The 22,823-nt window shown below is 30.5% G+C and overlaps 2 protein-coding genes across 3 annotated transcripts; one reads left to right on the plus strand and one right to left on the minus strand.

The window, feature by feature from the left end:
• Positions 1-5,016: 5,016 nt before the first annotated feature.
• On the minus strand, positions 5,017-9,480 carry LOC116027435 (E3 ubiquitin-protein ligase AIRP2-like). 2 transcript variants are annotated; one of them, XR_004099972.1, is made up of 7 exons: positions 9,183-9,480; positions 8,195-8,357; positions 8,003-8,069; positions 7,700-7,919; positions 7,366-7,634; positions 6,425-6,748; positions 5,017-5,682 (listed from the first exon to the last, which is right to left on the minus strand). XR_004099972.1 is itself a non-coding variant. In XM_031269069.1 (5 exons), the coding sequence occupies exons 1-5, from the start codon at positions 9,269-9,271 to the stop codon at positions 7,424-7,426; spliced, it is 750 nt and encodes a 249-aa protein (XP_031124929.1). In that variant the 5' UTR covers positions 9,272-9,479; the 3' UTR covers positions 7,255-7,423. The 2 variants fall into 2 exon arrangements, 1 of the variants encoding a protein (XP_031124929.1); XM_031269069.1 differs by lacking the exons at positions 5,017-5,682; positions 6,425-6,748 and having other exon boundaries at positions 7,255-7,634; positions 9,183-9,479.
• LOC116027434 (GDSL esterase/lipase At3g48460-like) lies at positions 5,164-6,971 on the plus strand. Its single transcript, XM_031269068.1, has 2 exons — positions 5,164-5,859; positions 6,379-6,971. The coding sequence occupies exons 1-2, from the start codon at positions 5,194-5,196 to the stop codon at positions 6,880-6,882; spliced, it is 1,170 nt and encodes a 389-aa protein (XP_031124928.1). The 5' UTR covers positions 5,164-5,193; the 3' UTR covers positions 6,883-6,971.
• Positions 9,481-22,823: the final 13,343 nt, after the last annotated feature.

Consider the following 22,823-nt stretch of genomic DNA (forward strand, 5'->3'; position numbering starts at 1 on the left):
CCATTGAATATTTTTAATTTAAATTTAATTTATATTAATGGCGGTTATTAAATATGTGGAGTTGAATTTATTTTTTTTTTTTTTGATCAAAAGAGAGGGGGTAAACCCCGAAACAAAACCAAAGACAAAAAACTATCAAACCCCTATAGAGGGGATTCTCCTAAGAAAGCCAACGCCACTTCGGTCTTCCTGGAGCACAGCATGTAAGCCGGTGGGGACCTCAGGCAAGGTAGAGAGCCCATTAAAAACCGAAAGGCTCTGCTTTGCAAAGGCATCAGCAAGCCTATTTTGTTCCCTATACATGTGAGAAATCCTGACATCACAGAATCTTGACATAAAATCGAAACACCTGATTAGGATGTTGTTAGAAAGCCCATAATCGATATCTTTATTACGCAGAAGGTTCGCCAATCTGCTGGAGTCACAATCAACGAAAAGATTCTGAATCCCCCGTCTATACGCCATTCGCAGGCCTTGGAGTGCCCCCCACGTCTCTGCATCAAGAGCAGAGCACCGACCAATGTAATATGTGTTGAATTTCTTTTTTAATAATATCAATTCTTAATTGCACCTACAAATTTCATGGTATTTTTACTTTATATGTTTTTGATTTTATAATTACCATTAAATTATATATTTTTTCTCATAAATCACTTTTCATTGCAACCACAAATACCTTCTATGCATACATTCAATTTAAAATAAATTTTATTGCAATGGCTCGCCAAATAATAATATTTAACAATATTTAAACACATCTATATATATACATACATACATACATACATACATACATATATATATATATATATATATATATATATATATATATATATATATATATATATTAAAACAGAAGTGATATTTTTCCGCTCATCCTAAAAAATACTTTTGTTTCGAAATTTGAAATTACAATCATTTTTACCTAATTAAATAATTTCAAAAATGCTATATATGTTAATTTAATTTATAGTAGTGATTACCTAAAATATTTATTATACCATGAATCATGATCTACTTTTAAGGTACACTAAACTAATACTCGGTATATTCTTTTTCTACTTAAGTTCAACTTTTTTTTTATATACAAATAAAATTAATATATAAAAATAAATTATTAAAGTTTTGTAATTAAAAACTTTTAAATAACACCTATATTAATATTTTTATTTTAATGTATTAAATTAACATGCAATTATATTAAATCACTATATTATATTCATTTTTAATATAATATTGGTTAATTTTTAAAATGTTGTAGATTGATTTTTTACAATACTATTGCAATATATAATTAAAATTAACATAGACTTACATAATAATATATATTAAAATAGAAGTGTTGTTTTTCCGTCCATCCTAAAAAAAATACTTCTGTTTGAAATTTGAAATTACAATCATCTTTTACCTAATTAAATAATAACAAAAATGCTATATATGTTAATTTAATTTATAGTAATGAATACCTAAAATATTTATTCTACCATGAATCATGACCTAATTTTAAGGTACACTAAACTAATACTTAGTATATTCTTTTTCAACTTCAGTACGATTTTTTATATATACAAATAAAATTAATATATAAAAAACATATCATTATAAAGTTCTAATTAAAACTTTTAAATAACACCTATATTAATATTTTTATTTTAATGTATTAAATTAACATACAATTATATTAAATTAACCTAATTACATATGACAATGGAAATAATTCTTTTTCAAACCTTTCATGCCTATCAAACTAAACTTTGGTTCAAAATAAAAATAAAAATAAATCTCATTGTTATTTGTAATTCTATTTTCCATTATTATATTGTTATATATATAGACCTCTATCCTTTTCAAAGTTATTAAATAATAATATGATAATTTAATGGAAATAGAATTTATATATATATATAAAATTCTAAATCAAAATATATATGTCAAATGTAGATAAAATTGAAATCTTCTATTCAATTTAGTATTTTTTTTATTATAGATATTTTAATTTCATTTGTTTTATTTTTTGAATTTTAATTAAAATTGTTAAAATTAAAATAATTTAATTTGATTCGAATATATATATATATATATATATATATATATATATATATATATATATATATTGATTGTTAAAAAGAGAAAATAATAACTATAATACATATATACCTATTGAATCATTGTTACATGTCAAAAGTTCACCCAAAAAAATTTTGTTGCATATCAATTTGTTTACGTCATCTAACTTTTAAAAATAACTACAATATTATTACTACTATATATAGAATTCTTCCTACATAAATGATGTTGGTTTTCAAAGTTTAAAAATGTGAAAGGTAAAATATATCATTATTATGATTTTAACATTCTACTAATAACAAATATAAGTATTATGGCATTAATTTAAAAATTTTGTAGTACAAATGCTGTAAACAAATTTTATAAAATACCATAAATTATAAAATTTTATAAATCTAAAATAATGGTTATTATTTAAATATTATGAGCCAAAACAATTAATTTATGTTAATAACACAACTGAAAAAAAACTAACATAAAAATGAACTAATTGAACTAACTTACATTTGCGGAGTTTAAAAAAATAATGTTATTGAGTAAATGTCTCACATTTAAATATAATGTTATTAAATTAATTGAAATTCACGTATTTAAGAATAACGTAACGCATCATCTCGAGATCTATCAATTTAAAATGCAAAATAATAAGAGATAATAGAACTAAAATAAATAAACTTTCAATAAATTAGTTAAAAACATATAATAGATCTACAAATATTGGACCACAAAGTTTATTATGGACCTATTATTTAAATGATGATCTAGAGATGTTTTGATTGTGCTACATTTATGGGTTATAAAATATTTAGAAACAAAACTAAATGGTTTCTAGACATCTATTACTATTTATGATAACAAAGAAAAGTTTAAGTCAAAAACTTGTGTGTGACTATCTCATTGTCTCAATCCGTGAGAGGGATCAGATCTTTAACTAACGAGGTCAAAAATCCGACCGATTAATCTAATATTTCATCCATTAATCAAATATCCGACCTGTCTTACAGATTGACCTATAAGACTGTCTCACACAAGTATTACTCAAAGTTTAAAATATTACCAAAGTAGATTTTGAAACAAAACTCAGATATCAATGTAAAATTTTAAAATAAAATGTTTTTTTATGCAAGGAAAAAAAAATTATATAATCTTTATCAATATCTATATAATAAAAAAATTATCAATTTCTCTTTTTATCTATTTATGTAGACATATATTATATTTATAGTATTTTGTATGATATGAAAATATATACACATTTTTTTATAGAATTGTGATTATTTGCGTAATTATACACGTTAATTACTATAATGATTACTTATTAAAAATTATTTTAAAATATATCTAAACCCATACTCTTAATTAAAAATTCAAAAATATTTAAAAATTTGTCTAAATATGTAACTTTGTTTAGGACTACATTAATCCATATAAATTTAAAAACTAAATTATTTTAATTTTTAAATGTAATTTTCTTATTTATAATTAAAAAAATATAAAATATAATAAAAAATAAAATTATAAAATTAACAAAATATGTATTCATAAATATTTATATTTTAAAAAATTCATACATACATATACTTATGCAATATATTAATTATACAAAATTAAAATGTTATTTTTTTATTTCTAAATTTAATTATTTTAATGATAATATATCAATATAAATTATAATTACGTAAACTATATTATAGAATTTGCATATATACATATTAATAAATATTATTTGTATATACATTGTATTAAACAATCATATAAAAAATGCGTCTGTTTAGAGTTTAAAATCACATATACAAAATTTAAAATTAACATTTTTTTAATTTATAAGTATAATTTTCTTAGTTATTATTCATATTGTTAGAATTATAATATATATGAAATACGATTAGGAATAATTCAATTTAATTATGTGAATTTTTCTCTATAAATTTATATAAATATGTACATGATTAGAGATTATATTAATCATACAAAATTTTAATTTTGTATGCTATGATAATAGATACTTGACCAAATATATGAAATTGCAACTATATTATTATAGTGTACTACCTCCGTCCCATTTTATGTGTCTGATTCGGTTAACGAGGATTGACTGAAGTTATTTTTTATTCAATTTTTCAGAATGTTAAGTTTAGTGTTAGTGTATAAAATTTGTATATTAAGAAACTACATTAAAAGTACCTTAAACACAAAAAATTAAATTTAAAAATAATTAAAAAAAACATTAAAGAAAATAAGCAAACAAGAAGTAATTAGTTTGACCAATAAATAATAAATAGGACAGGTAAAATTGAACAGAAGGAGTACATTTTAATATATTTATATTTTAAAATTTTTTTTATTTAAATTCATAATAACAATTTTCCGTGTAGCGCACGGGTAAAACACTAATAGTCTAAATATTAAAAGAAAATAGATTGTAACTAATCTTGACAAATAATAACATTCAACAATATTCAAGCATGTGTCATAGTGACATAGTAGTTCATTCAATGGGGTGATATTGTGTAGGAGATTGTTCATCTACATAATAAGTAGAAGTTGAATACTACTTTTCACTCTCCAATCTACACTATTAATAAAAGAAAAATCCTCCTCCTCAGCTTTTCCGCTCAAACTTTTCTTAATATTAATTAATTTATTGGTAAAATAATTAATAAAGCATAATTGGTAAGAAAATAACGTAATTTATAATGAAATATTCTTTGGTAAGAAAATAACGTAATTTATTGGTGCAACGAACGATAATATCTATTAATTGATAATATTTCGTAATAATGTAATTTATAAGAAAATAATGAATTATTAATTATTATGCTATTTATAAGGAAATAATCAATAATACTAATATAGAATTACGTTATTTATAATACACCAATTAATTTATAAATACCCAAAACTGAATGTGTTAAGATCTACAAAAAAAAAAAAAAAAAAAAAAAGAGGTGCAAAATTGTAGCATGTTCATAAAGCTGTTGTGGTCAAATATTCAACAAGGAAGCAATGATCTTCCCTAAAACCATGGGTGTCCACTGATCTAAATCAGTTATCATTGGCCAATGGTAATAATGCATAAATAATGCGCATGCATTTGTTGAAGACAACATAAAAAAAAAAAATTTTATGCCAAAGAACATGTTTTCCTCTTCTCTAACCCTCTCCTCCTTCATAACATCTTCTTTGTTGTTGTGTTTTTCGACATATGTCGATGGCGATGGGCAAGAAAGCGGGGGTTTGCAGGGGAAACATGGCAACAGCTTCTCTGCGTTGTATGCCTTCGGGGGCTCATTCACAGACACTGGAAATGCATACATAATGGGACGCCTTAAAGGAAACTATGGTGTTACCTGCCAGCGTTCTGGAGGGCGATTATGCAATGGTCGATTGGCGGTGGACTTTGTGTCTGCGGCCTTCTCTTTGCCATCTCCACAGCCGTACCTAAATGCTTCCAAAAACTTCAACTCCGGGGCAGCCACAACTGGTGTCAACTTTGCAATCGCTGGATCCACGTCTCTCCAGCACAAATACTTCACAAATGAGGAACTTACACACGTTATCTGGAAAGGCATACCTATGACCTTTGAGACACAGATACACTGGTTCAAAAATTTCCTGAAAGAAAAGAATTGCTTGGGTAAACACGCCATCCGTTGCAAACAAGAGTTCAAGAATGCACTCTTCTGGGTCGGTCCAATGGGCATCAGTGACTACTATAGTATTCAGGGTTCATCCATTGCTCACAAGTGGCTCACACAGTTATCTATTGAAGAGTTCACAAAACTTATCAAGGTACATACATACACTTTAGTAGGATCTGTCATAAAATAACACCCACCATGCATCCCTAATTTTACCCTTCCTATTAATTCTATATATTTTGATTGGTCAATTCACCAATACTGAAAATAACATAAATCTGGATTTTTAGATGATATATGACAAGAGAAACTGGCAAGAGTTACTGCATGAGGCGAGCACGGGATACCTTAATGCACAAAACTAAGATGTTATGGTGTCAAAATATTACTTAAATGTAGTATAAATTTCATAATCCTAGACAATGGTAAGGGTAAAGAATGGAAACATTAATAAATACCCAAATTAAAGAGTCTCAAAACTTATCCAGGTATATATAAACTTGTGCGAGACCGAGACGGGTCGGGGGTCGAATCTTTGACCTCATTAATCAAAAGATCCCTCGGTCTCACACAAGTTTGTTTTTGCATATATATATATAGATACATTATGTGATAAAGCTTCATAATGTCATAAAATAAGAGCTAATTTTAGGCTTCCTATGAATTATAGGCATTGATAAATGCTGGAGCAAAGTATATAGTAGCAGAAAGCTTACCGCCACTGGGGTGCCTTCCTCTAAGTATCTCGTCATTCGAGCCACGTAAACTGGACCAAATGGGATGTGTTGCTCCTGTCAACTCGGCAATAAAGCTACACAATGAAATACTTCAAAGCAAAGTGAGAGAACTGCGCAGGGAGTGCTGGGACTGTGCAATCCTATATGCAGACTTCTGGAAAGCATACGAAACAATAGTGACGAACCCTGCAAAGTACCAGTTGGAAGATACTAAGAAAGCATGTTGCGGAACTGGCAAAGGAGATCTCAACTTCGACCCGAATACGGTGTGTGGCGCCCCCACCACATCCGCATGCACAGACCCTGCAAAATACGTAAGTTGGGATGGTATTCATATCACAGAAGCCATGCAACGACAACTCGCTGATCTTTACCTCAACCAAAGCTTCTGTGAACCATCGTTTGATACGATGCTTAAACATAAGAGTAGCATATAGAGAGAGAGAGGCAACACATCAATAATCACGCTCTGCTCAAAGTTACCACCCACCCAGAGAGCTAGACTAAAAGATTTTCAAAAACAAAATTATTTTGTTTGTTTTTTTATTTATTTACTAGGTTTTTCTCCATTTAAATCATTGTGGTTTCAACAAAAAAAACATGTAGATGCAATACTAATAAAAAGCAGACCAATTTTGTATTAGAAACCATACAGAGACATAAGTTTTGTGAAAACATTAAACTATTGTGTTTATCAATATATCCACCCCAAGCAATACCAAAAGACAAAATGAAGAAATGAAATTTTCATGCCCACGGGCAGACAGACTTAGCTCACTGGTTCAGTAGGCCGGCCGTATTTGGCAGAAGAGGAGAAGAAATGAAATTTTCATATCATTTATGATGAATCACTACACACCACCATGAGGTGAATAAAATGGTGGTCATTTCTGTGTAAACTTTGGGGAACTTTTCCTTACCAGATTCTATTTACATTGAAGATGGGCGTTTTTCCTATCTTTAAAGGGTCACTTTGCATCATATTAGATACTCATAATACATCAAGAACAGCGCATCTGGGTAATTCTTAGGGAGGCTTTTGATGTAGAGATAGAAACGCAGCAAATCTTCTTTGGAAACAGCATCGGGGTCGACCACTTCATCATTGGAGGTGAGAACCCACAAGTCTTTTGATTTCACCCTCTTCAAACTACCACGACAGAAGGGACACGACTCCGATCTCATGTTCCTGCAAGTCCAGAATTAGTATAGGCAGGCATTGTAACGACTAAGGAGAGAGTTAACTTCAATTACCAATCACGATAGCAATTCATGCACATTGAATGGCAGCAATTAGGCAACACCATTTTGGTGCAAGGTTCTAAGCATATTCCGCATTCTGCTTCTCTCTCCCTATCAAACTCTGCAAATTTCGAATCCCCTTTCAATCTTTTCTTGCCAACGCTTTCATCTTTGGCATTGCCAAATTCCACCAAGTCAAAATGGAGTCGACGAAGCGATGGCAGTATAACAGCTGCAATTTTTAATGTTATTAGACCAAGGTAAGAGGTAGAACGAGTTCAAAAAGAAACAAGAAAATGTTTTTCTTTTACAAACCATAAAAATCGCTAACAGTTGCCTTCCGCCCATGTCGGGATATTTTTAATCTTCCTTCGGCATCTACCTGCCAAAGATAGGAAGGAACCTTAGAATAAAATGCTGGTGGAAGCAGCAAGATTTAACATTCTCAATATGAGAGAGTGTTAAAAGAAACGCGAATCAAGACAAATATGCAATGGTCCTCCTTACCTTATAAATGAGGATGTAAATGGGATTTAGGTACTCCGAAAGCAGACAAGAGCAGGAACAATCAATCCAACGAAGCAAAAAAAGGAAAAGCGGTGCCAACTGATTGTAGACCAGTTCCATTTGAAGGTGTGATGCGCCTTTTTGTCTCGGAATTGCAGCAGCCCTGAAATGCAGAAGCCATTGCAGCAAATTAGGACCACCAAGCACATGGTTTGAATCAACTCCACAACTTCAACTGATGTCAACATAACATTCAGTCAGATAAGTATTGTGATTGAGTGGGGCTACCCAGCCAAGATGACTAAGGATACAAACTTGTAACCACAAGATCACGAGTTCAAATCCCAACCCAACAACCCTTTTGGTTTGAGCCAGTCAGCTATTGGCAACCTTGGCTACGAGTTTCCCTCGTTACCCCAAAAAAGTATTGTGATCGAGTTTATGTGCTGCTAGTAATATATAGGTATGCTTATCAGCATTAAACAAGCTATCAAATTTTCTCAAAAAACAAAAGAAGATATCAAATGCTTATTCCAAACTGGTTGTGGTAATTGCAGCTCTAGCAAACCTCAATTTCCATTTTAGCAGTTCCAGCCATACTAATTATAATTAATTAACTATCAAACACTTATATTGCTATCGTCAAAACTCAAACTTAATCATTATTACCCAACCCAGCACCCAATATAATCAAGATAAGATACTCACCCCTAAAAGGCCACACCCAGATAATCAAATCCATACCCACAAATTATCAAAATAAGTTTTTTTTTTTTGAAAAATGAATTCATACCAGAAATTACCAAAACAACTAAAAGGTATTAGCTTTATTTTTCTTCCCTAACAAATAACAATCATCTGCTCTCTCCAAACTCCCAAAAAAAAAAAAAAAAGAATAAAACAGAAATATTTTTTCTTTGTAAAAGTCCAAGAAATTCAAAGGGCTCCGAAGAAAATAAGCATAAATTGAAGGGGGAAAAGAACTTACAGAGCATTTGCATGCTGGATATCTGACTCGAGAACTTTCAAGGATTCCTGATAGGAGCTCCTTCCAAGCTGGTAATACATCATCTCCATTTTTGCAAACAGGTTTTCTTCTTCTTTTTTGCAGTCAATAAAAATTTCTGTGCTTTCTTGAGAGGAAAAAGAAGAAGAAGGAATGGAACAAGTCTTTCTCTCGCAAATACAGCTGCCTAGCGAAAACAACAAAGTCTGCTCTCTCTACCCTTTTCTGTGTTTCTTGAAATAAAATAATAATAGAACACCCAATTTTTAACAAAAGATAATGACACAAACCATAAATTTAGTGACAAAAATAAAACCAGAATATGTCTGAACTGCTCAACTTGTGATTCCTATCCTTTCTTTCTCATTAAAGGGGCGGCTCTGAGTGTGACAGATTTCTAGTTTTTCTTTTAGAAGATAATATTGAAACAAAAATTGGCTGAATTTTCCAAACGAGATAAAGACAAAGAGGTTTGGTTTGTCCCTTAATGATGTCTGTGCTGTCATCATAATCATGCTTTTAATACTTGCTTTTCAACCAAGCCATTTCAAATAATTGATTAATTAAGGATGGGTGATAAAATTTTAAACAATTCGATGATTAAATTAGTTAAATTGAAAATTAGAGATTTCATTGATAATTTAAAAGCAATTGAGGGGTCAAAATGTTAATTTCGGGAAATAACCCTGTTTAAGGCATCTTATTTAATTCCTTTATTTTTAGTAAAAAATGAAATGTTATCCTTTTGAATTGGATCAGCTTTTTCTACCACATATTGTTCAAAATTTAAAACAGCAATTAATCTTATAATTTAAGTAAATAAGTCTTACTAAGTAATACGGCAAATTATACTGTGCACCACGGTGCACATAGCAATGTGCACCACGTACCTAAACGACGTCGTTTTGAGCATTGTAAACTAATTATCCGTTTTTTTTGGAAATCACGTTTCCCGTTTCGGCCGGTCTCTGTATTTATGTTAATATTCTGTGTATTCCAGGCAATCATTCTGTGTATTCTAGGCAACCGTTCTGTGTATTATAGGCAACCGTTATGTGTATTCATGTTAGTAACACATGTTGTGAATTCATGTTAGTAACACATGTTGTGATGTGTTTGTGCATTCGAATGTTTAGGAAGATGAGTTCTGTGTATTTTGTGTAAATATTATGTGTATTCATGTTATTAACACAAGTTGTGATGTGTTTGTGCATTCGAATGTTAGGAGGATGAGTTCTGTGTATTTTGCGTCAATATTCTGTGTATTATGGCAAACATTCTGTGTATTCTAGGCAAACGTTCTGTGTATTCTATAATGATTATGTGTATTATAGATAATGAATTCCTTGGAGTCATTCGCGTCCACTAACATCTGTGTATTTTGTGTCAATATTCTGTGTATTATGGGCAAACATTCTGTGTATTCTAGGCAAACGTTCTGTGTATTATAGATAATGATTATGTGTATTATAGATAATGAATTCCCTGAGTCATTCGCGTCCGCGTCTACTAACACCGAAACGACGTCGTTTTACGTACGTGGTGCACATTGCTATGTGCACCGTGGTGCAGGGTATAACGATTGAAGTAATACGGAGTATTTGTTTTGTTTTGTTTTTTTTTTTTGTTTTTTTTTTTTTTTTGTTTTTTTGTTTTTTTTAGTTTTGGAGTGATGAGGAAAATAGAGGGTGCACACAGAACAATCGGACTAACTTTGATAGAATTATCCACTTTTTGTTAATTTTAACATGTGATATTTTACACTCGTTGTTATTATGGAGCTTCCCCTAAATTTTATATCCTTTTAGATAATTTTATTTAATTAGCTAATGTTGAATTAATAAATTTATGGAGTCTTTGGTTGGATGTAGTTGGAATTTCTTTACTACTTTATTCCATGGCAAAGCACATTATTATGTTTGGTTGGAAGGAATTACAATTTCCTCATTTGCTAAATTGTAATGCATTGGCACCCCATTAATTGCAATTCGGTGGTTGTAGGAAAGAAAAAAAATGATAAAAGTACTCTGGTTATTGTTATTATTATTATTATTATTATTATTATTATTATTATTATTATTACACAAGGACATTTTAATCTTTATACCACTCATTTTCTTCTCATTCTCAATAATTATAATCCTCCCTACCAAACAATGTAATTTTAATTTATACTTTATTCCACCTTATTTTGTTTCCACCAAATTATAATTCACTTCTTCCCTAATTCCTTCATCCCAACTAAACATCCTTAAGACACTATTATTGTCAAATATTTTACTGTGGGACATAGTTTTGCATAATTAATTCGTGATGGGTAATACAATTTACTAATAATAAATAAATATAAGACAACCGTTAATCCGTTATACATATCACATATTCATCATTGAGTAAATTATTAAATAAAAAATTATTCTAAATAATATTTATCATAAATTTATGAGTAATTAATAAATAAAATGATCATAATTCTGTACAAAAATTCAGTGGGTCACCGATTATGTGATGGCCGTAAGTCAAACACACTGAACTACAAAGTTTTTTAGCTATTTAGTTATTTTATCCTACTTAAAATTTATTAGTGATAAGTAGGTAGACATTAATCATTTAACCACATTCCTCCCATGAAAGTTATAGTATCACGTCTTAAATCGCGAGTAAGGATTATATTCCACCAACTCGACTGATGCCCAATACAGTCAAAATAATATTTTATTTCCAATTGATAATGGAATATTATTACATGAACCTTTTTTCCTTTTTCATTTTTAATATCAATAAACTACTATTTTAGTCCAAATATTTTCGCCAATCTCTATGTCATACGAATTCCTTTGGAGATCAAATTTCAAACACAAATCTTACTCTATTTATTAAATACGAGTATTAAGTTTACAAGGTAATTGGATAACTACATTCAACGTGGAACACTCGAAACAATCAGAGTCAAAATGATTTAATGAACTAAGTTTTCCTCTTCAAGAAAGAATATAAGATAATATGATCAGAGAGCATGTGAAACCGTTACACTTAATATAGAGCCACTATACTTATTAATTAGGTAGAGCGTTGCATTTATTTAGGAGACATAGCGCTTATTAGGGACATTGAGTCTACATTTAATGTCGAGTCCTTGTACTTAGACAAGATTAATTAGACATTAGCTAGTATAAATACTTAACATAAATTTATGAATAACTAATAAATACAAAAATCACATAATTTTGTACAAAAATGCAGTTAAAAATAATATTTTCTTTCCAATTGATACAAATTTATAGAAAATAAATGGGATAAAGTACAAATAAGCCATCGAACTATTTGGGAAACATCAATTAAGTCATCGAACTTGAATAACTCCAAATAAGCCACTAAACTCAAAAAAAAAAAAAGAACAATTAAACCACTGAAATCGAAAAAAAAAAAAGAACAATTAACATTTTTAACAGGTCAACTTCAAGTTAAAGTACAAATAAACCACTGAACTATCTAAGAAACATCAATTAAGCCATCGAAGTCAAATAACTCCCAAATAAGCCACTTTTTTTTTTTTTTTTTTACTTTTTATTTAAAAATTTGTTTTATGAGTTAATTCCATTTTTTGTCCTAAACTAGTATTTTCACCCGTGAGACGCACAAAATGGATTTGTTATAATATATTAAGAATATTTTGATCGATATATAATTATATAAATTATAAAATCAAATATTATACAGTGCAATTGAAGATATTTTTTGGATCGATTATGTTTTCTGAAGTTATCTTTGTTTGAATTCGAGCAAATAATTGCTTAATTAATAGCTAATGTGTAGATGTACGCATGCGGTGCTGGAACTTTAGTGATTTTTATATATCATTGTTTAGGATTTTTATAAATTGGGCAAATATGCTCGTTCTCTAGTAACTCAGTTATAGAAATCAATTGTTATCATTGTTTAGGATTTTTATAAATTGGGCAAATATGTTTGTTCTCTTGGAAAAAAACATAATATCACCGGTTGTATTTACACATTATTGAAAACCTCTTTGTAGACGACATTGGTAGTGGCAACACAATCTTGTACATCCTCGTCTAGAACTAACACTTTGAGGCCATCAGGATGGGTGACTCGGGAGAAAGCCACGTACAATTGACCATAATTAAAGACTGTTTTTTTCAGCAATAACCTAACATGAGTTAGTGTTCGACCATGATCTTGTTTTTATTAATAGTATAGATTGTGTTGCAGGGAAATATATGTACTGTATTATTACGATTAGTAATTTTAATCTAGAATTGTATTACGAATTGGAAAGTAGGGAAAAATATATTTTATTAGTAATCATATTACGATATTTTAATGAACAATTGTAGTACGAATAGAAATTGTATTACCATATTTTATAATATTACGCAAACCTTAATAGTATAAGAGTGTTTTGGGCGGGAAGCTAAAATGGAGGATTTTGTTTTTATTAATAGTATAGATATAGATTGCGTTACAGGAAAATATATGTACTGTATTATTACGATTAGTAATTTTAATCTAGAATATTATTACGAATTGGAAAGTAGGGAAGTATATATTTTATTAGGAATCGTATTACGATATTTTAATGAAAAATTGTAGTACGAATAGGAATTGTATTGTCATATTTTAAAATATTACGCAAACCTTAATAGTATAGGAATGTTTTGAGCGGGAAGTTAAAATGGAGGATTTTGTTTTTATTAATAGTATAGATATAGATTGTGTTGCAGGAAAATATATGTACTGTATTATTACGATTAGTAATTTTAATCTAAAATTGTATTACGAATAAGAAAGTAGGAAAGAATATATATTTTATTAGGAATTGTATTACGATATTTTAATGAACAATTGTAGTACGAATAGGAATTGGATTTACCATATTTTACAATATTACGCAAACCTGAATAGTATAGGAGTGTTTTGGTTGGGAAGTTAAAATTGAGGATTTTTTTATTAATCGTATAGATTGCGTTGCAGGGAAATATATGTACTATATTATTATGATTAGTAATTTTAATCTAGAATTGTATTACGAATTGGAAAGTAGGGAAGAATATATTTTATTAGGAATCGTATTACGATATTTTAATAACGAATTGTAGTACGAATAGGAATTGTATTACCATATTTTACAATATTACACAAATCTTAATATTATTGGAGTGTTTTGGGTGGGAAGTTAAAATGGATGATTTTGTTTTTATTAATAGTATAGATTTATAGGTAACAGTTCACTTTTAGTCCTTTATTTTATCAGAACATACTTATTTATATATTTATTACATTTTTTATGAGTTATGGCCACGCATTCATTTAATGTAAAAATAAAAATATAAAAAAATATTAATTCGCCCCTGGGCGAACTAATTCATAGTTCGCCCAAAAGACTAATGCGTAATATTGTAAAATATTATAATGCAATTCCTATTCATACTACATTTGTACATTAAATTAGGGTAATACAATTCCTAATAAAATATATTTTTCATACTTTTCTATTCGTAATACAATTCTACATTAAAATTACTAATCGTAATAATACATTACATATATTTCCTGCAACATAATCTATACTATTAATAAAAACAAAATCCTCAATTTTAACTTTCCGCCCAAAACACTCCTATACTATTAAGGTTTGCCTAATATTGCAAAATATTATAATGCAATTCCTATTCGTACTACAATGTACATTAAAATATGGTAATACAATTCCCAATAAAATATATTTTTCCATACTTTTATATTCATAATACAATTCTAAATTAAAATTACTAATGGTAATAGTACATTACATATATATTTCCCTGCAACGTAATCTATACTATTAAAAAAAAAAAAATCCTCAATTTTAATTTCCCGCACAAAACACTCCTATACTATTAAGGTTTGCGTAATATTGTAAAATATGGTACTTCAATTCCTATTCGTACTACACTTGTATATTAAAATATGGTAATACAAATTCCTAATAAAATATATATCTTTCCCTACGTTTCTATTCGTAATACAATTATAGATTAAAATTACTAATCGTAATAATACAGTACATATATTTCCTGCAATCTAATATATACTATTAATAAAAACAAAATTCTCAATTTTAAGTTTCATTCCAAAACACTCTTATACTATTAAGGTTTGTGTAATATCGTAAAATATGGTAATACAATTCCTATTCGCACTACAATTGTAAATTAAAATGTGGTAATAGAATTCCAAATAAAATATATTCTTTTATTTACTTTCTTATTCGTAATACAATTCTATATTAAAATTAGTAATCGTAATAATACAGTACGTATAATTATCTACAATGCAATCTATACTATTAATAAAAAATAATATCTTCCATTATAACTTGCCGCCCAATACACTCTTATATTGTTAAGGTTTACGTAATGTTATTGAATATGGTAATATAATTCCTATTCGTACTACAATTGTAAATTAAAATGTGGTAATAGAATTCCTAAAAAAATATATTCTTTTTTTTTTTTACTTTCCTATTCGTAATACAATTCTAGATTAAAATTATTAATCGTAATAATACAGTACATATAATTTCCTGCAATGCAATCTATCTATACTATTAATAAAAACAAAATCCTTTATTTTAACTTACCGCCCAAAACACTCCTATACTATTAAGGTTTATGTAATATTGTAAAATATGGTAATACAATTTCTATTCGTATTATAATTGTAAATTAAAATATGATAATAGAATACCTAATAAAATATATTCTTCTTTTACTTTCTTATTCGTAATGCAATTCTAGATTAAAATTACTAATCGTAATAATACAGTATATATAATTCCTTACAGTGCAATCTATATCTATACTATTAATAAAAACAAAATCCTCCATTTTAACTTTCACCCAAAACACTCCTATAGTATTAAGGTTTGCATAATATTGTAAAATATGGCAATACAATTCGTATTCGTACTACAATTTTAAATTAAAATGTTGTAATACAATTCCTAATACAATATTTGTTTTTTTACTTTTCCATTCGTAATAAAATTCTATATTAAAATTACTAATCTGTACTATTAATAAAAACAAAATCACAACTTTACCATTGTGGGTATTGAACAAATTAAGATTAATCTTCGACTGCCTTCCTCACCTAATCCTGAGTGGGAATCGGAGATGACCAGACTTCGTGATTTTTACGGTCGAAACTTTTTTGGAGCATCGTCGATTGTACGATGCCAGTTGGACCAGGGATGCGGTGCGGCGTCGGCTGCAAAGGAGCGAAGTCGGATTGCTGGAAAGGTTGGAGTACTTGGAGATTTTGGCCTTCATTTTGTTGTTCCGATATTTGAGTAGAACTTGAGCAAGGTGTAAAGGAGGGTTGAGAAGAAGTAGCGGAGGCGGAGTTGGTGATCCGCCGGTGGTGGCGGAGGCGTATACAAGGTTGTGAATGAGAAAGGAAACCAGCGAAAAGCGTAAAGGAGGTGTCACGCCCCACTTCTAGGACATGACCCGGCCGTATCGTTACGTGAAAACCTGTAACAATACGAAGCCTAACCATACATACCTCTCGAAACCTTCATAACAACACTCGAATACATAATAATTCCACAATAAAGAACTAGTTCTTCCCAAACTCATCAATTCATCACTACTAAATATTTACAATCAAGAGTAATATGTCCAAAATGCATCACAAGCACCAAAACCAAGCACAATGGTTTACCATAAATACAAAGGGTCGAATGGAATATCCAAATAACCAAAAGCTCGTGATATGCTCCAATACTAGGACTAAGTTTTCTCCTAGTTTCAAAAGTCACCTTCAAGATCCCACCACTTGCGCCTCGTACTATTCACATATCCTTAACTACTCTGAAACATGAGGAAAATACAAATAATGAGCTAATGCCCAGTAAGTGATACTCTTCTCAACCCCGGATCAAGTAACCTTAAAAAAGACAATAAGCTTTATAGTAATTAATAGGTGCAAATCACGATCTTCAAACTGTATCGAAGTCATATATATAATTCCATCATACCATACACAGGTTCTCCAAAAATAGAAACTGTAACTTTAGCTACATGGGCATTAACATTATTTCATAACACGATACTTTCAAAGCTCAAATCATTCTTTAACCCATGACTCATTGGCAACATACACCCACCATTATACCTTGTGGCATAGGCCATTATCGGTAAAATGATCTAAAAAGACTCGACGATTCGGAATGAGTCTGGCTTGACGATTCGGAATGAGCCGGATGGAACGTTCCAACATATAATTCAAAAGTAAAGACTCGACGATTCGGAATGAGTCAAGCTCGACGATTCGGAATGAGCATTTAGGAACGTTCCAAGCCAAACAAAACAAATAACAAATTGTAGGTTGCCTCATGAGTTTAGTCAAACATTCCAACTAATTTTTATAATCAAATAGCCCATTGTAGCAAAAATCATTTTCTTAACACCACATAACAAAGTGCATATCCAAAAGTAATATGGAATCCGAATAACTCATAACTTGGCAAAACAAATATGACTTCATAAACTAATAATTATCAAATAAGTTACTTGATCATCTTTTAGAGCAAAACCCCTTAGTACTAATCACACATACAATTATAATCAAATAGTCATGTTTGATTATTCATAAAACCCATACTTAGGCATGCCCAAGGATATCTTTAATCAAGTTTAATAGTCCAAGAACATATCATAGCAATTAGTCAAACATATACTTAAAAATTAATAATAATAACTCATAAATCACATAATAGTGAAATCACACTTTAACAATCATAAATAGCTTGAGTCATACTATATGAAAAGCCTAAAATATTTTTAACTCAAACTAACCCTAAAGTGGGTATTCAAATTAGTAGAGATTCCAAAATAAGTTATGGGTTTTGCAAAATAAGGAGAGAAGAGTTAACCACTTACCTAAAACATCCAAATCTTAGCTATTTAGCTCACCCAAATACTCCTTGTCAAAATCCCTAATATTTTCAAAACATCAATCTTAGGGCTCCAATGATAAACCCAACTCAAAAAGAGTGAAATATGGAGGTCAAACTTACCTAGAATACTCCAATTACTTGAGACCTAAGCTTGAAGAAGATGGAGATCAAAGCTTCAAGATTTTTCCTTCCCTTATCTCTCTAGCAACTCTCCTAATTTTCTTTAAAAAATGAGATATCTTCTTTCAAAATGAGATATATGTTTATCCAAGACCAAGTGGTTTCTTAACCTTTAAGGGAAATGAATGGTAATTTAGTAATTTCATCCAAGGTCAAATTAAGAAGCTTTGACTTGTTGACTTCACTTAATAAACATAAGTATATTTTCATTTCTAGGAAAGTGGGTATTACAATCACCCCACCTTAAAATAAGTTTCGTTCTCGAAACTTGCATACCTTCAAACTTAATTGAAAAGTTTAGGATATCTATCCTTCATATCATCTTCCTTTTCTCATGTTGCTTCTATTGGAGTATGACATGACCATTGCAATTTAACAAATGGAACTACTCGGGACCTCAACACTTGTTCCTTTTGGTCAATGATGCAAATATGTACTTCTCCATAAGTTAAGTCATCCTAACTTGTAGAGGTTGATACTCCACCATATGACTCAGGTCTTCAACGTACCTTCATAGCATTGATACATGAAATACATTGTGAACTCCAGCTAGTTGTGGTGATAGGGCTAGCTCATAAGCCGAACTACCAACTCTACTAAAAAATCTCAAATGGTCCAATGTAACATGGACTTAATTTCCTTTTTCTCCGAACCTCATTACTCCTCGAGTTAGTGAAACCTTTAAATACACAAAATCTCCAACTTCGAATTTCAATTATCTTCTTTTTAAGTCGACCCAACTCTTTTGTCTGTCTTGAGAAACTTAAATTCTTTTCTTAATTAATTGAATCTTCTCAACTGTGAGTTGTACAAGTTCTGGCCCTAAGATCTTTCTTTCTCCAACTTCATCCCAATATAAACGAGATCTATATTTCCTTCCATATAAAGATTCAAAAGGTTTCATTCCTATACTCGATTGGTAGCTATTGTTATATGCAAACTCAATTCAGGTTAAGTATTTACTCCAACTACCCTTAGCTTGAAATCCAAGACACACGTTTAAAGCATATCCTCCAAGGTCTAAATAGTCCTCTCGGTTTGCCCATCTGTTTGTGGATGAAATGCAGTGCTTAATTTTAATTTAGTCCCCATTGCTCGTTGTAAGCTTCTCCAAAATTTTGACACAAATCTGGAGTCCCGGTCAGATACTATACTAATAGGTACTCCGTGTAACCTTACAATTTCTTTCACATACAACTCAGCTAGGTCATTTAATGAAGTTGTTTTCTTAATGGGTAGAAAATGTGCGACCTTAGTGAATCGATCCACAATAATTCAAATTGTATTTTTTTCCCATGCATGCTGATTGTTCGATAATCCAATCACAAAATCCATAGATATATGTTCTCACTTATATGTTCCCACTTCCACTGAGGTATCTCTAAAGGTTTCAATAATCCTGCAGGTTTTTGGTGTTCAACATTAACTTGCTGACATACCATGCATCTAGCCACAAAGTCAGCAATATCTCGTTTTATACCACTCCACCATAAATTATTTCTCATATCTGTATACATTTTGGTAGCACCTAGATATACCGAGAAGTGAGACAGATGAGCCTCCTTTAAAATATCATTCCTTATCATATTGCATCAAACACATCCTAATCCTCTTCTTGATGCATCACTATAAATAACAAACCCTCGCCTTCCCCGAATGGTAGGGTTAAGATAGGTGCACTAACCAATCTTTTCTTTAATTCTTGAAAGCTCTTCTCACACTTCTCATCCAAACCAAACTTTATACCCTTCCGAGTTAACCGAGTCAATGACATAACTATTAATGAGAAGTCTTTCACAAATCTCTTGTAATAACTTGCTAAACTTAGAAAACTCCTTACTTCTATAACATTAGTGGGTCTCGATCATTGTGTTATTGCTTCAACCTTAGTTGGGTCTATCGAAATCCCGTCTCTAAAAATTAAATGACCAAGAAAAGATTCATCCTTAAGCCAAAATTCACATTTACTTATCTTGGCATACAATTCATTTTCCTTCAAGGTGTGCAAGATGATCCTTAGATGTTGAGTATGTTCTTCCTCACTCTTTGAATATACCAAAATGTCCTCAATGAATACCACAACAAATTTGTCCAATAAGGGCTTGAGGACCCTATTCATTAAATCCATAAAGACAACAAAAGCATTAGTTAGCCTGAATAGCATCTCCAAAAATTCATAATGGCCATACTAGGATCTAAAAGCAGTATTGTGTACATCACTAACTTTAACCTTCAATTAATGATAGTTTGATTTCAAATCAATTTTTGAAAAGTTTTTAGTACCTTGCAACTGTTCAATTAAATCATCTATGCGAGGTAAATGATACATGTTCTTGATAGTAACTTTATTCAATTTCCGATAATCAATACACAATCGCAAGCTACAATTTTTTTTTCCTTCACAAATAACACTGGTGCACCTGAAAGAGATATACTAGGTCTAATAAATCCCACATCAAGTAATTCTTGTAATTACACCTTTAACTCACGTAGCTCAAATGGTGCCATGCGATAAGGAGTCTTTCAGATTGGAGTAGTTATGGGAACAACCTCTATTTCAAACTCAATTTTCTCTATTTAGAGGTAATCCAAGTAAATGCTTTGGGAACACATCCAAAAACTCCTTAATAACTAGGATATCATCTAACTCAACTTCTTTCTTGTGGGAATCCATTACATAAGCCAAGAAAACTACACCCATTTCTCAATTATTTCTTAGCATTCAATGTAGAAATTACTTTCAATGGCACTTTCAACACCCACACTCCATTCCCAGGAAAGTGTACCAAAGTAAAGATAGATTGTCCAAGAATTTCAAATACCACCTTACTATGAGCACAACCAATGTAGGCATAGTTTTTGGATAGCTAGTCCATTCCTAAGATCACATCAAAATCCTGCATGTCTAGTTGATTAAATCAATTGACACATCACTCCCATTAAGTTGCAGATGACAATCTTGAAACCAAACATCTATCACCACAATTTTCCCATTAGGGTACTAACATACAAGGGTTCACTCAACTTCTTAACTTGCATATTTAAATTCTTTGCAAACTTCTCATAAATAAAACAATGTGAATAACATGAATCACACAGCACGTAAGCATCCACAACTATGTTGCGAATAGGCGACACATTTATCGATGACCTAACTCAACGAGTTCGACCACGCATAAGGACACACCTCCTAATCACAGTAAAGCAACACTTCCTAAGTTCACAACAAAGAGAAAATGACCCCATCAACAAAAATGTTTATGAATCCATATCCAAAACTTGCTCAAAGCCAAAACATATCAGCCACTAGGTTAAAGCTTAATCTTGCAAAAATTCAAACTTAAATTCTTTACCAACTAAAGATTTAAACCTGGCTCTGATACCACTCTGTCACGCCCCACTTCTAGGACATGACCCGACCGTATCGTTACGTGAAAACCTGTAACAATACGAAGCCTAACCATACATACCTCTCGAAACCTTCATAACAACACTGGAATACATAATAATTCCACAACAAAAAATTAGTTCTTCCCAAACTTATCAATTCATCACTACTAAATATTTACAATCAAGAGTAATATGTCCAAAATGCATCACAAGCACCAAAACCAAGCACAATGGTTTACCATAAATACAAAGGGTCGAAGGGAATATCCACATAACCAAAAGCTCGTGATATGCTCCAATACTAGGACTAAGTTTTCTCTTAGTTTCAAAAGTCACCTTCAAGATCCCACCACTTGCGCCTCGTACTATTCACATATCCTTAACTACTCTGAAACATGAGGAAAATACAAATAATGAGCTAATGCCCAGTAAGTGATACTCTTCTCAACCCCGGATCAAGTAACCTTAAAAAAGACAATAAGCTTTATAGTAATTAATAGGTGCAAATCACGATCTTCAAAGTGTATCGAAGTCATATATATAATTCCATCATACCATACACAGGTTCTCCAAAAATAGAAACTTTAACTTTAGCTACATGGGCATCAACATTATTTCATAACACAATACTTTCAAAGCTCAAATCATTCTTTAACCCATGACTCATTGGCGACATACACCCACCATTATACCTTGTGGCATAGGCCATTATCGGTAAAATGATCTAAAAAGACTCGACTATTCAGAATGACTCAGGCTCGATGATTCGGAATGAGCCGGATGGAACGTTCCAACATATAATTCAAAAGTAAAGACTCGACGATTCGGAATGAGTCAAGCTCGACGATTCGGAATGAGCATTTAGGAACGTTCCAAGCTAAACAAAACAAATAACAAATTGTAGGTTGCCTCATGAGTTTAGTCAAACATTCCAAATAATTCTTATAATCAAATAGCCCATTGTAGCAAAAATCATTTTCTTAACACCACATAACAAAGTGCATATCCAAAAGTAATATGGAATCCGAATAACTCATAACTTGGCAAAACAAATATGACTTCATAAACTAATAATTATCAAATAAGTT

This window comes from Ipomoea triloba, chromosome 8 (assembly GCF_003576645.1).
Source record: "Ipomoea triloba cultivar NCNSP0323 chromosome 8, ASM357664v1".
Classification (NCBI taxonomy): Eukaryota; Viridiplantae; Streptophyta; class Magnoliopsida; order Solanales; family Convolvulaceae; genus Ipomoea; species Ipomoea triloba.